At 32.1% G+C, this 15,632-nt stretch overlaps 1 protein-coding gene across 3 annotated transcripts in view; it reads right to left on the bottom strand.

Annotated features, from left to right (window-relative positions):
• LOC115874702 (calcium-transporting ATPase type 2C member 1) overlaps positions 1-15,632 on the bottom strand; it is a 56,502-nt gene that overhangs the window by 19,844 nt on the left and 21,026 nt on the right. For all 3 annotated transcript variants that reach the window (XM_030889939.1, XM_030889938.1, XM_030889940.1), the window contains exons 2-8: positions 7,562-7,701; positions 4,870-5,115; positions 1,868-2,032; positions 1,717-1,813; positions 1,423-1,660; positions 1,163-1,261; positions 141-334 (exon numbers count right to left, since the gene is read on the bottom strand). In XM_030889939.1, the coding sequence (XP_030745799.1) occupies positions 141-334; positions 1,163-1,261; positions 1,423-1,660; positions 1,717-1,813; positions 1,868-2,032; positions 4,870-5,115; positions 7,562-7,701 (1,179 nt within the window). The remainder of the gene's footprint in view (positions 1-140; positions 335-1,162; positions 1,262-1,422; positions 1,661-1,716; positions 1,814-1,867; positions 2,033-4,869; positions 5,116-7,561; positions 7,702-15,632) is intronic.

The raw sequence follows: 15,632 nt of genomic DNA, 5'->3' as shown, positions 1-15,632 counted from the left end.
ATCTAATGATTTTATCTAGTTATGTTTTCAAAAAAAAGTCTTTTAAAAATTATTATTATTTAGTAATGTCCTCAAATATATTTTATTTGAGAAAAAGTTGTTCTCCAAAAACTGTAAAACTTAAAGTAAAAAATAAATACCTCGAGCAAGCTGGCGACGCTTTCTCTAGCCTTCTCCGGATAGTCACACTTGTGCAGTAGTATCTGACCATGATCGTTATATCCAGCACCTGTCAATTCTGCGATGTATCCATCCGAAGTAACCAAAACAGTAGCGGTCATTTCATTTCTAGTAATCGTTCCTGTTTTGTCGCTACAAATAACATTTACGCAACCTGTAATAAAAACGCGTTTCATTTGTTTAGATTTTGTTAATTAAACTGAAGAATTATATCACGTGGTGGAAAGAAAAAGTCATAGTAGGCGTTGAAATAACAATTTATTGTATCAGTAAAGTTCTTTGATAATGACAGTAACAAAACTGATTGTGTATTTAAGAAATATTAAAATTATAATTTGGAAATTATATGATTTTCAAAGTATAAAGGTATATTTGAACATATGGTATAGTAGTTTTAAGCTAGTTTGAACATACTTTTATATAATTTTAAAATGAAAACAAAATCATATAATGGTATCTTAAACCCACAGAATAAGGAACCAAGGCAAACATCAGAGGCAGACAAAAGTCAGAGTAACAGTCAATTTTAAATAATGTCACTTGGTAGTATTAAATCGTGGTATTAAAAGATATCATTTCGATTTCCATGTATATTTTAGATTTTAAATTTATGTTCTTTTTGAAAGTTTCTTATTGTGTTTAATTTAGTGAATGGCTAGACATTATTATAAAATGTGTTATATGTGAAGCTGACCACAATAGGAAAACAGTCTTATCCTTAAAAGAACTCCACAACACGAAAAGTATGAAAACATCTAAACTATGTTCCGTTCTTAAACCAACTTTTATTCGGTGAAATGAGAAAAAATCGGTGTAATGATAAGTAATTTCGTAAAAATGATATATATACAAAAGAAAGACAGACGATTGGTTCAGTCAAAGACAATCATATAGTCGAATTTCGCTAATGTATCTTCAACAAAAATGAAACAAATTTACTTATCCACGAAGTTTATAAGATTTAAGAAAATACCGTACTTACCGAGTGTTTCAACTGTTGGCAGTTTCTTTACTATAGCTTTCCGTTTAGCCATTCTCATCACGCCCAACGCTAACGTTACCGTTACAACGATAGGTAAACCTATTTGAAGAAAAAAAATATATAATAGTAGTCTTTATAATAAAGAACCACAGATGTTTCTTTTTTGTAGTTTTATTTCTTTGTGTCATATAATCATTTACAACAGATAAATCCGACAAAAAAGAATGATCTTTTTTGGAGCCTTAATATCTACAGCTTACCTTCAGGTATGGCAGCTACAGCTAAACTGACTCCTATTTGGAACATTTCCAAAAGCACCTTGCCCTGCCACCAGCCGATAAGCATAATGACAGCAATGATAGCGAATGAGTATAGCGACAACTGCGTTCCAAGCGAATCCATCGACTTTTGAAGTGGAGTTTTAGGCGCCTTTTCTTCCATCATCATCTTGAAAACCGTACCGAACTCGCTGTTTGTTCCAGTACTAACCACGATACCCTACGTAAATGAATTTAAGCTAGAACATAGTCCTACAAAGCTATGAATAACACTACCTTTCCATTTCCTGCTCTAACCAAAGTACCCATAAAAGCTATATTGGTGTTGGATGCGTGTGCTCCGTTTGGTCTCAAAACGGAGTTAGTATTTTTCCTGAAACGATGACAAACTTAATATAAAGTAATTAAAAATGGTTGTAATACCAACCTAGAGGGCTCTGTTTCACCGGTGAAACTACTTTCGTCGATAAGTAAATCGACTGCGTCAAACAATCTGAGATCTGCAGGGACACGGTCACCTACATTTAGGAGAACAATGTCTCCAGGAACCAATTCCCGAGCCAAAAACGTGTCAGGGGTTCCTTCGCGTAAACTAAAAAGAACAAATATAAAATTAGATTGTCTACAATGCACTCGTTTTGATAATATAACTTCCGTTTTGATGATAATAACAATGATAATATGATGACAAATAATTCATTAAACGATTGCAAACATTGCAAATAATATAAGAATATTTAAAATTAATACCTTGTAAGTAATTATACCCTGCTGGTCATCCAATTTATGTGGTCTGGATTTTAATGCCTGTGACAGAGAATAATATAAATGGCCGGTTGACAGACAGAGAAACAAAATCAAAACCTTAATATAAGCTATTTTAAAAACTTTCATGTATACTACTGAAATAATGATAATATGTCTAAACTAAATATAATATATTACAGCTGTTGTAAAATGAGTAACTAATAGCGAAAAATAAAGTTTCAACCCTAGATACAACATTTTTCGTAAACATCTACTTGTGTGGTTTGAAATTTTGATGCAAAATCCGGCAATACCGCTTACAAGAAATATGTCGACCCAATTTTTATCTTTTTACAACATTTGATTTTCCATTAATCTGTCTACATCACTGTCTTACATGTTAGAATCCAGACCGCACACTTTCGATGACCAAATCTGTATATCGAGAAACTATAGCTGATTTCAAACGAATAATCGTTGGTTATGGTTGACAGATAAACAATGCTTTAAACGTCAATTGTCAATCAGTTGCTACACAGCTGACAGCTGACGTTTAAAGTTTCTATTTCAAAAGTGCGAAAAAGTATTATTAAACAGTTTTAAGATTTTCGTATATTAATATAGGTTAATCGGTGTCAGTAATTGGCTTAGGCTGTTGATGCTGTGATTTTAATAAATAAATAAATAAACTGACATCAAGTGTCAAATTTCAAGCGAATAACCGTTGGTTAAAGTTGACAGATAAACAAAGCTTTAAACGTCAGTTGTCAATCAACTGCTAGACAACTGACGTTTAAAACTTTGTTAATCTGTTAACCATAACCAACGGTTATTCGCTTGAAATTGGCTTAGTGTGGGTTTACATGCATCCGTAATGCGTCATCAGTTGATTTTATGTAATTTTATTGGTATTTTTCAAAAATGACAGCTCATACTTGAATATGATTGGACTAACGGGACGACGGACGACGCATTACGAATGCATATAAACTCACCTTTTTGGTTAAGCTCGTTGTATTTGACACTTAATGCCAGGTTAATAATATACTTTCGCACTTTTCTGCTTAGGCGTAAAAGTGCTTTACTTTTATGCCTACGTATTAAAATGACGTTTTTATATTGTCATTCTTGTCGCAAACATGAATACTTTTGTGACGTTTGAAAAAGAATAATTATATATATTATGTTAAAATTATACAGCACACGGTTAAACGTATTGGCCGTATTTGTTTATTGCCATTACAATATAAATATACAAAAAGTATTTTCAGTTAATATTGATAAGGCATAATATAATAAAGCACGAAAAATATTAGACGATATTAAATAATGCTTTTAGACGATATTAAAGAGAGATTTATTTAATAAAAAACAATAAAATATTTTTCACAAACTACGCCGCAATAGCCTTATTCACATTAGATTAATCTGCGCAAACTACGTGGAACAAGCAATCGAGATTGTAAGGTATATGTGTCCAAAAAATCCTATATGGGTATTTCGCCACTGCAAGAAAATCTACAATATAAAATAGTTATTTTATGCGAAACAAACACTTCTGCGTTAATCCCAAACGGAAACTACTTGTCAGAAATTAGTTTAATACACTTAGCTCCATTTTATCAAATACTAAACCAATGAATACAGAACGACAAACAAAAAATGTAATGTACCAAAAACCATGTGAATGCGGTAAATTTTACATTGATGAAACATCTAGACCCTTAAATGTTCGAATTAAAGAACATAAAGATTATTTAAGAAAGGGAGATTTTCACAAATCTAAGATTTGTCAGCATTCATGGGACACAGGGCACAGAACACATTTTAATAACGCCAAAATTATAATGAAAGAAGCGATAGCCTCTAAAAGAAAAATAAAAGAGGTTTTTTTAATACAATCTAATAAAAATAAATGTATTGCTCATGCAACTGTAGATGTTAGTAATGTATGGCAATCGATTTTTTGATTTTAAAAAACATAACATAAGTAAAAATTAAAAATAATCATACAGAAAGTTTGGGCCTTTTTGGTTTTACCTTATTAAGTAATTGTTATCAGGTAGTAATTGTTAATTTTGAAGTTTAACTTGATATAATGTCATTTCACTCAACGATATAATGTCATTTCACTCATCACAAACAGAACGTCGGTTTTTGTAGACGTATCTGTTTTAAAAAAAACTAAAGTGTTCTCGAATAGTTGAATTTAAATATTTTAAATAGTTTTTTTCTTTATTTTTTATATTTTTTGCTTCCGACGACGGAAAAAGATAAACTTTCCGAAACGTTAAGTATTTTTTTGTTCGTATATCTTTAAACCTAACTTCTGACAAGTAGTTTCCGTTTGGGATTAACGCAGAAGTGTTTACATAAAATAACTATTTTATTTTATGATTTTCTTGCAGTGGCGAAATACCCATATAGGATTTTTTGGAGAGATAAATCCGCCACATAGGTATAGACATTTTTTAAGGTATATGTAAATTTGGGGATACACAACCTTGACCACCCTCAAAAATGACTCTTTTTGGGCTATCAAATCGTCAATCTAAGGCTAAATCTAAGGTAGATCTGGTATTTTAAGAGTCGAATCGGGAGTTACATCAAGCTTTATGGACCTGCATCCAGGTTCCACTTACACATCTGTAGATACCAAAGCTACCTAGGGATGATACCTACCAATGGCAAGATGGCGGCACCAGCTTCGTCAGCTCCTGCAAGCTCTTCTCCGATCGGTATTCCTGCACGAAAGCTACGGTGACGACAATAATAATGGCGACCGTAATACTGATGGCGTCGTCCAGCTGCTGCATGGCTCCCGACACGACTGCCGAAGCCAACAGTAGCAGGATGAGGGGATTTTTGAACTGCTCCAAGTACTTCTTCCATGGAGGATCCTCCACCGATACGGTGAATTCGTTGTATCTAGGAAATCAAAAAACATATATTCGATTAAGTACACATAAATAAAAGAGACAGTTTCAATAAAATAATACTCGTTTAGATACAGGGCCAAAAATATACCAATATTACAGATTTTACTTTTATGGAGAATTACGGAACAATGACAGATTTTCATTGTTATCTACAGGGTGGTCCGAACTGTATTCCGGAAACTTCGGCAACATATTCTGCATATGAAAATATGTAAAAAAGTTTGTATAATGTATGTCCTAAAATGCTTAGTTTCGGAGTTACAGGGTGTAGAAGTTTCGATTTTTTCAAATAATTTCTGGAGTAACGTCAATATTTGAATGCAAATTGTTCTCTGGAAGTTTTTTTGCCACGAAAAATTTGATTTAGATGTCAATATGACTCCTACTTGTAGAGTGGGCCACCTACATATTTTTAATTGGTTTGAAGGGAAATAACTTTTCGTCCGTACCTGTATAAAACTACTGGGTAAAAAAATATACATTTACGAAGTTTTTTACATAAAAAATGTCTCTTAGTAAAAATCACTATGAGTAATGATTCTCGTGATATTTGGAACTGAAATTATTAATACCTGTCATTGACATAAATTAAACATGTTGACTAGATAGTTTTTAGACTGAAATCATAAATTTGAAACTTTTTTGTGCCAAAAGTTCAACAGACAATGTTTTATCATCATTTTTTGAAGAAAAATTTACGATTAGAACTTTTATACAGGTACCGTCGAAAAGTTATTACTCTTCAAAACAGTCAAAACGCATGTAGGTGGCGCCCCCTAGAAATAGGAGTCATATTGACATCAAAATCAAATTTCTCATGTCATAAAACTCCCAGACACCACTTTTCATCAAAATATTGACGTTACTTCAGAAATTATTTAGAAAAAATGGAAATAAAAATGAAACTTCTACACCGTGTATCTCCGAAACTAAGCATTTTAGGACATACATTAATACGAACTTTTTTATTTATTTTTATCTGCAGAATATGCTGCCGAAGTTTCCGGAATACAGTTCGGACCACCCTGTATATAAAATATTCTTTAGTCATGTAGTGCTGCCAGATACTGTGATATTTTAACAGTGAAATCAAAGTAGCAACTCACAGATAACTTAAGAATAAACTGTCAATAGCCACAACAATTCATCGCCGCAACGCTTTAAGGCCGATTTGCTGGTACGTCAGTGCCATATAAACACTTATCTGTACTAGTGATTTGGTTTGGAATATATTTTTAACACAGGTAACAAAATAATATATAATAAGCAAGTTTAGGAGACATCGATTTAATGTGAGTATAAAGGTAACTAAAATATTTATTTAATAATACTTTAGTTACTTGACATCAAATTTATTAAACAACAAGCAATCGTAAGTAAAAATAAACTTTTGTATTTCGTATCTGTATATAATAACTTTTAACACGAAATATATTCTGACATCCTTGAAATATTATAATTATACACATATAATGTTATGTTACCATAGCGTGTGATGTTCATAAACTTTTAGAAAGAAGTAAATATGTAACGGCACCCTGCCAGGACCAATTTTTAGCTTATTTTGAAATAAAAACTACTAAATTTAATAGTTTGCCAAGTAACAGAGTTTTCGGACACTAATAAAAAATTAGAAAAGATAATGCTCATATTTTTTTAATACTTTTCAATTTATTGCCTACAGTTTCCTGTGGTTTTATACATATACTTATAGGAACTTTATTAACAAAACCATCTGTTGCTAACGTTAAAAAACAATTTTTGTAAGCGAGATCAAAAGTTGACATATGATATGTCATTCTATTCAGAGTACCATTTTCTATCAAATAAAGTAAAAATATACCGAGTGAAAATTTCCGGTGAAACATGAAGTGATCAAAAACAATTCAATACGTCAATCAATCCTAATTTATGTCATATACTAACACACCAAATCTCGTTTTTTTATCTGAAAAAATAAAAAAGTTATAGGTTTGATCCAATTTTGAGATGCACCCGGTATACATACTTATATATTTATACGTATGTAATTATTATTATTATTATAAGAGACATTCACACACTGTTTAATAATGAAAACAAAAAATATGTTTTAATTACAATCATAACAACGCTATTAAAATTTAATTTTTATCTGGCAAATAATTAATCTCGTATAAGGTCTTGATAAATAAGGTGATGATGACTAGCAGACTGAGAAAAATCTGAGATTGGAATGGAAAAACTGAAAAATTGAGATTGAAAAACGCATGCGATTTTTGTCAGTTTGACCAATTTTAAATACACTAATGCAAGTAGTCTTAGTAGGTTGGGTCTTGAGGGTGAATTTTAAAGTTTATAGAACTGAGCCACAATAGGATCTTATTTTACTTACTAAAAATATTTGGGGTTCTTTGTGATTTCAATAATATATAATTTTAATGTACAAATCTTACCCGCACAACACTCTTCTTTGTGTGGCATCTTGCCAGCTAATTCCTTTGCTGACATCTACCTCTAACCTTTCGGCGACTGCTTTGAATTCCAAACTACTCGCCTCGCTGGCAGTCAACCAATTCGGCGATTGATTATCGTCCTGAAAAAATGCACATATAAGTATAAAGAAGACTATAAGAAGAATACAAAGTTCAAATAATGTTTGGTACTCTCTTAATATGTTAGTATATAAAAAATAGTTATCCGCCCATACCAATCCATTTATTTCACTAAAAAACGTTTCTAATATTTTTAAGTTAACTATAAATGAGTTTATATAAATCCGTTATGCGTCGCCTCTTGTTGATTTTAACCAATTTTATTGGTTTATTTCAAAAATGACCACATTATATTTCAATATTATTGGAGTGACGGAACGATGAACGACGCACGAACACAGATGCGTATGAATTCGACTTAAGACTTTTGAGACTTGTCAAGCTCTTGCCAAATTATAGGTTAAATTTCAAATCAAATTATATCAAACAGAAATGATAAATATTTTGAATTTTAGACTGTGTTATTACATATGTTTTGTGGTTTTAAAGTTAAATGGAGGAAAAATTAAGGGAAAACTAAGTGTAGACCCAGAACACAGTTTATAATTAATATTCGGTGGCCAGAAACACAGTTTGCCAGAGATATATTTAGAAAGTTATATTAGCCACCAATAAAGTTTGTATACCTAAAAGAGTAGGAGTAAAATAACATCACACGATAGGTAAATAATATATTTTAGTAGGTCCTGCAGGTATTTACAGGTACTACAGCATTTAACAAATTAAGATTAAAGTTAATTGATTAACTTGTAAGGTCTAAAATTAAGTAAGTGTTATTTTTAATAAATTATTTTGTTTTATTTATGTTTTGTGTTATTTATTTAATTTATTTTGTACATTTTGTGCATAATATTTTGAAGTTAACCACTTGTCCCTAAAATTTTAGATATATTAATTTCCTACTATGCGTTCCAACCGTACCAACTTATTTATTAGCAAAATAAAATAAACTACTTTGAAATTATAATGACAGACACATCTATCACTGTGAATGATTTTGTCGTTGGACAGACTAAAGTTTATGCATAACTATTTCTCTCCAAATTATGTAGAAAATCTGCCCAATTTTACTGATATATCAGCATGTATAGTGGAAATATGTGTATTATATGTATAGTAGTATCACAGTTTATTCACTACCAGCTCGTCAACTTCGCTTGTTTTTCTGTATTTCATCTGCTGCGCCTATTCTACAACTGTTTTCGTACACTTGGTAAGATTTTCATACAAATTATGGCAGGCAGAGATGAAGAGGCTGTAATAGCATGTAATAAAATAGTTTTTAACTATTAATATTACTACAAAAATTTGAGTTTCAGAGTTATCACGTTTATTTGTTTCTTATCTTATTCGCAAGAATTTATCAATTTTAATCCTTTTTGTAAATCGTGTGTATTTGATTATTTCACCAAACATGGATTATATTTACTATACATTTATATGGTGGAAAGAAATGGTGATTGGGCAGGATTATAGAATAATAGGTCTATTAGTTCTATTATTTTTAGCACGTAAGCTTAAATGTATAGACCAAGGCCGATTGGATGATATGTTGATACACATGTTACTCCAAATTTAAATAAAATTATATAAGGATTCTTGCCACTTAACTGCTTATATAGAAATTTAATTCTACGCTGTGTTTGTTATAATGTGGATCAACCTGCTCTCACTACCGGTTTCGGAGCCCTACTCCATCATCAGGAGCTTGGGCAGATCCACAAAATGACAACCACAGCGCAGAGATAGTTAATTCCGACTTGTCGGAAAGTGTCGGTTAGATATTAAGTCCCGAACGGAAGATAGCGGCCTGCGTGCAATGGTAGTACTTTCGTACCACCGGGGCGCAACTATCGATAGTGAAAGGACGGTAAAAGGCTTTTTTTCAGGCAAGCCAAATTATAAAATAGAAAACAAATTTCTTGCAGTATAGGTATATAATAAAATTATATAAGGATTCTTGCCACGTAACTGCTTATATAGAAATTTAATTCTACGCTGTGTTTGTCATAATGTGGATCAACCTGCTCTGACTACCGGTTTCGGAGCCCTACTCCATCATCAGGTGAGCTTGAGCAGATCCACAAAATGTAAATATTTTATAATTTGACTTGCCTGAAAAAAAGCCTTTTACCATCCTTTTACTATCGATAGTTGCGCCCCGGTGGTACGAAAGTACTACCATTGCACGCAGGCCGCTATCTTCCGCTCGGGACTTATATCTAACCGACAGTTTCCAACAAGTCGGAATTAACTATCTCTGCGCTGTGGTTGTCATTTTGTGGATCTGCCCAAGCTCACCTGATGATGGAGTAGGGCTCCGAAACCGGTAGTGAGAGCAGGTTGATCCACATTATGACAAACACAGCGTAGAATTAAATTTCTATATAAGCAGTTAAGTGGCAAGAATCCTTATATAATTTTATTATATACCTATACTGCAATAAATTTGTTTTCTATTCCAAATTTAAATTTATACTAGCACGAAAACTGCTTTATCTCACACAGTCCTTTAAGAAAGTACTTACACATAAAAGCACCCTTGTATATGTATTATTTATCATAAAAATAATTGTTTATTTTCAAAAATCACAATTATTCGATCTGACAATTTATTAACATTTCTGATTTAAAATATCTTTAAAACTGCCCAGTTCTGGTTGTCAATCAAGGAGTCAGTTACTGTAACTGATTTTGGCTAGATATCCTGTAGCCATTTTAGAGGTTGCTCTTCATCAATCAGCAAAAATTATTGTTTTTGGTTACTCCCTGTTTCACCGAAAATAACCACAACTTGTTCTTTAAATGTATTGTATTGTATTGACTAAGAGTGGGTCCCATGGGACCCTCCACTGCGGCCGCGAGGGCCTATTGTGGCTCAGTTTAAGCTCTTTAATATAAAAAAGCGTTAAAGTTCACCCTCAAGACCCAGCCTTTTAATGCTAAAAGGCTGGTGGTTAACGTTAAAAGGCTGGTTAATGTTAAAAGGCTTTGTCTTTTATTGTTAAAGGGCTGGTGGACATAACGGCCTATGTAGGCCGTTATGTCCGAGGGTAATATGTCTCCTAGGTCTGATAGGTCTAGCATGGATTTGCCAAACAACAAGAAATTTAAAATATGAATTTTTTATAAGCAAAATGTCAAAAGTTGACATATGATATGTCATTCTATTCGGAGTATCATTTGCTATTCAATAAAGTAAAAAATATGGAGGGTGTCATTTAAAAATCAAAAGTTGTAGTCATTTCCGGTGAAACAGAAAGTGACCAAAAACAATTGAATACGTCAATCAATCCTAATTTCTGTTATATATTAACACACCAAATCTCGTTTTTTATCCGAAAAAATAAAAAAGTTATAGGGATGAGCTTTTGAGACGCACCGGGTATATTAAAATTCGAAAGTAAGTAATCCGTGTGTCATTTAAAATGGTTTCTAGATAAAACGAGAATCGACTAAAAAGTTATTTATCCAGATTTTAACCTAATAAATAATTACTTAATTAGTTAAGTTTGATAAATTTATTTTTAATATAGTCTAAAAACTGCACGTGTCATTAAATCGTTTAGCATGAATGCGTAATCTAAAAAAATAAAAATCCTTGGAAAAGCTCATTTGAATTACAGCACTTCCGGTTTCAATAAAAGCAAATTATTTAAATTATCGATAACTATATACTATACATATGGATGGATGCGAAGTGTCAGTATTTTTCGCTGCTATATATTTCTCTATATCGCTAGAACCAAATGGTTAAATGAATCCCTCTGTATACAGGGTGTCAAAAAATAGTTTTTATCTAATTTTGGTGGGTGATTCTACAGATCAAAATAAAACAAAAAGTTCCTGAAGAAATTACAGCCCTCAAAAGGTTAAATAAAAATAATATATTTTGTTTACTTTTAAGAACATTGGTAAACCGTTTTATCCTGAAATTTGGTACTCTGGAGCTTCATTCAGAACCTCGAAATCAGTGGAATAAATTAGTAGTTTCAATTAGTCGTATATAGAAGTTTGTTCGCCTAATTTTAATGTAAGCATTCAGAACGTCATAATTAGTGGTAGTCATTTTCAATTAGTGGAAGAAGTTAACAAACTTTTGACTTTTCCACTAATTATAATTTCAAAATTTGTGAGGAATGTCATTTTGGCCTTTGATTATCACCCGTCAAGAAAAATTTTGGTTAGAAATCAAAAGTTTATTGTTTTATAAGCTAAATATTATGCTTTCTCTATGGATACCGCAAGCTGTTGTTAGGATATTTTATTAATTTTAATTGTGTTTTTTAGACATTGTGAATGATCGTAAACTAAAAAGTATAAAGTGTAATTGAAACGACTAATTTATTCCACTAATTGGGAGGTTCTGAATGAAGCTTTACACACATTTTAATCCCAAAGCGAATGGCGATTATGAAGTAACAGCCTCGAAAGGGTACTTTCCTTTAGGGTAGAGAGTACTACTGATGGTACTTCTTTTGTCCTTGTAGATACAGTAATTTCAATAAATGAAAATTAAAGCCAGGACTTTTTTTATGTAATAAATACACTATTTTTTGACACACTGTATGTATTATTTAGGTCGCGAGACGTTTGAAAAAAAAGAACACACTATTCGGAGTAAAAATGTACTTTTTGTTGTATCTGTCCAGATTAGCCCTGGCGGCAAAAAGGAGACGTTAACTGAAATCTTTACTTTTTGTACTTTTTGTCTCGCCTGTAACGTCAAACCGAAAGCCTCGCCGCCACGAAAAGTATCATTTTTACTCCTAATAAAACAATACATACAGGGTGGCCCATCGAAAACGTTCCACAAGGCATAACGGCTAAGGTATTCTTTTTTTCAAAAAATTCAAAAACACGTCAATTTTGTTTATAAGGGGGACAACTTTTGCCCCAAAAATGATTGCAAAATCATCAACCCTCTAAGCGGGGGTGTCATCCCCCAACTTTTTCAAATGGGAAGAGGGGTCAAGTGGCGCCGCAATGAAAAGAGCTTTCTATTCTCTATATTTCTCCGCCTCGTTTTTGAAAATCGGTCGAGTCATTGAGAAAATAGTAAGGATTGAAATTTGAAAAGTTTATTTAAACATTTATCAGAGTAAATGATAAGGATAAATTCCTTCGACTAATTTGAGGTTTTTTCTTATTATTTCTAGGTGTTTACGCATTTTTTCACTTGCCACAAGGTTGAACGATCAGGTGCGGTAGTTGCTAGATAGCTGTTCTGTGACTTGTGCGTTGAAGTTCTTCTCAATATCGTTAAACTCACCCACAATAGAATTTTCAAAAATAACAGCCCACACGTTCAATTTCTGAGGGTTTTGTGTGTGCACCTCGTGAAAACCCCTGGAGTTGTCCTCAGCCGAGTACCGACGGTTGTGCTGATTAACTACACCGTTCAAAAAGAAAATACACTCATCTGAAATACACACATTAAATAGGAAATTATTATCATTCGCCACTCGTTCACTCATAGTTTCACAAAATTGCCATGGATCCATGGCAATTTGCAATACGAATACCTCCATAGCTTCATTTATTACAGGATTTTCCCTCTGCCTCTTTTTATTCATAACGGAACCAGTTTCGCTAAATTTTGCTAACTCGCGAACAATTTTGCCATAAAGTGTTTGTCAGGATGGCGTTCGTTGAATATCTGCGCAACCCGATTGCCACATTCATTATTTTTAAAATAAAGTTCGATTATTTCCACTGTTTCTACAAGTGAGTACACCATAATTATTAAAAAGTTTAACGATATTGAGAAGAACTTCAACGCATAAGTCACTGAACAGCTATCTAGCAACTACCGCACCTGATCGTTCAACCTTGTGGCACGTGAAAAAATGCGTAAACATCTAGAAATAATAAGGAAAAAACAGCAAATTGGTCGAAGGAATTTATCCTTATCATTTACTCTGATAAATGTTTAAATAAACTTTTCAAATTTCAATCTTTCATATTTTCTCAATGACTTGACCGATTTTCAAAAACGAAGCCGGAAAGTATAGAGAATAGAAAGCCCTTTTCATTGCGGTACCACTTGACCCCCCTTCCCATTTCAAAAAAATTGGGGGATGACACCCCCCGCTTAGAGGGTTGAAGATTTTGCAATCATTTTTGGGGCAAACGTTGTCCCCCTCATAAACAAAATTGACGTGATTTTGAATTTTCTGAAAAAAAAATTACCTTTTCGATGGGCCACCCTGTATATATATTACCTATTATTAACTAAATAAATAAAAACCAACATTCGATATATCGGTAACAAAACGTTTATAGATACCGGGTGGTGCATTGTTGAAAAAAAAATAATTCATACGAATTTTCAACTGTCCAAATATTGGCTACCCTGTTGATTTTACTACTTGAGTTCTTAATATATTTTTTAAGGGTTTGCGTACGGTATAAATACATGTTAGCTACAATGCACCACCCGGTTAATTTGTTTATTTATAACTAAAAATCTGTTTTTAGAATGTTTCGCAAGATTCACAGAGTCGCCTTGTATAAATATTCTGTTCCATGAGACTGAACGTTTAATTCCATCTTAACAAGAAAATAATATTACACCTATTAGAGATAATGATACCTCTTATTATAGCAGGAAATGCGGCTTCAAATTTATGTAACTTGCTTCAATTCAGCTTAATTCGACGTTGCTGTTGTTATTATTAGGTGTTATTTTCTTCTTAAGGCTTTTAGCACTGATGCTATTATTTTATTTTTATTAATCTATACCGTTTTGTCCTTATTACTGTCAAAAAAACTCTCAAAAAAAAATAAAACAATTAAATCTAAATTCAATTAACTACTTTAATTTATGGTCTGGAAACAAAAGAGTAAAAATTATCAGTTCATTTTTTTTTCAAAAAATTATGAAAATTGTGAAAAAATTATATTATACGTATTTAATTCAGTAATTCCCCATAACAACTGAGGAGCAGACTATCTAGATGAATTTTGTCCATTTTTTCGAATTCTGGAAACAAAAAAAAACTGCCACGCATTTTGCAAGGAACTTACCGAAAAACTAGTATACTTGAAAAATGGATGAAAAATCATAAAAATAGTACACAGACATGTGAAAAATCTAGTTTTGATTATATCTAGTTTGAAAGAAACTTACCGAAAAACTAGTATACTTGAAAAATGGAAAAAAAATCATAAAAATAGTACACATACATGTGAAAAATCTAGTTTTGATTACATCTGAAAAAATTGAAAAAAACTGTTGATTGTCCTTTAGATGTAGGGTTGCTACTTGTCCTTTTTTGAAAAGGAGTCCTTTTTTTGGAACAAATTGTCCTTTTGACTTTTTTTCGCTTAAGTCCTTTTTATTTACGTATTTTTCCTGAGAAAATTATCTACAGCAACAAGAAATATTCCTTTCATCCAAATTTAATTAGACATGGTATAAAACTTAGAACTAAGTGTTTTTTTTCAAACATCACAAGAGTATTAATTTCTGCAACGTGATTGCTATATAAAAAAGTCATGTTAACGCCTAAGCATAAAAATAAAGCACTTTCACGTCTAAGCACAAAAGTACAATACCGGGTGCGTCTCAAAAGTGGCTCACCCCTATAACTTGTTTATTTTTTCAGATAAAAAAACGAGATTTGGTATGTTAGTATATGACATAAATTAGGACTGATTGGTGTATTCAATTGTTTGTAGTCACTTCCTGTTTAACCAGAGATGACTACAACTTTTGATTTTTAAAAGGTACCCTCGGTATTTCTTTTTTTTATTCGATAGAAAATGACATTCTGAATAGAATGTCATATCATATGTCAACTTTTGACATTCTCGCTTAATAAAAAATTGTATTTTAAAATTCAATCTAGAGTGCCATGGCTATGTTAAAAACACTAACTCTTCATCAAGGAGCCTTGGAAAGGTCTAATGTTTTTAGTGCCTTGTCCTGGCCAGTTAGAAAATGCTCAAATCGTATTTTTAATCATAT

The sequence above is a fragment of the Sitophilus oryzae genome, unplaced genomic scaffold (genome assembly GCF_002938485.1).
Source record: "Sitophilus oryzae breed Bouriz unplaced genomic scaffold, Soryzae_2.0 scaffold_1297_pilon_pilon, whole genome shotgun sequence".
NCBI lineage: Eukaryota > Metazoa > Arthropoda > Insecta > Coleoptera > Curculionidae > Sitophilus > Sitophilus oryzae.
This window is presented reverse-complemented; position numbering and strand designations above follow the sequence as displayed.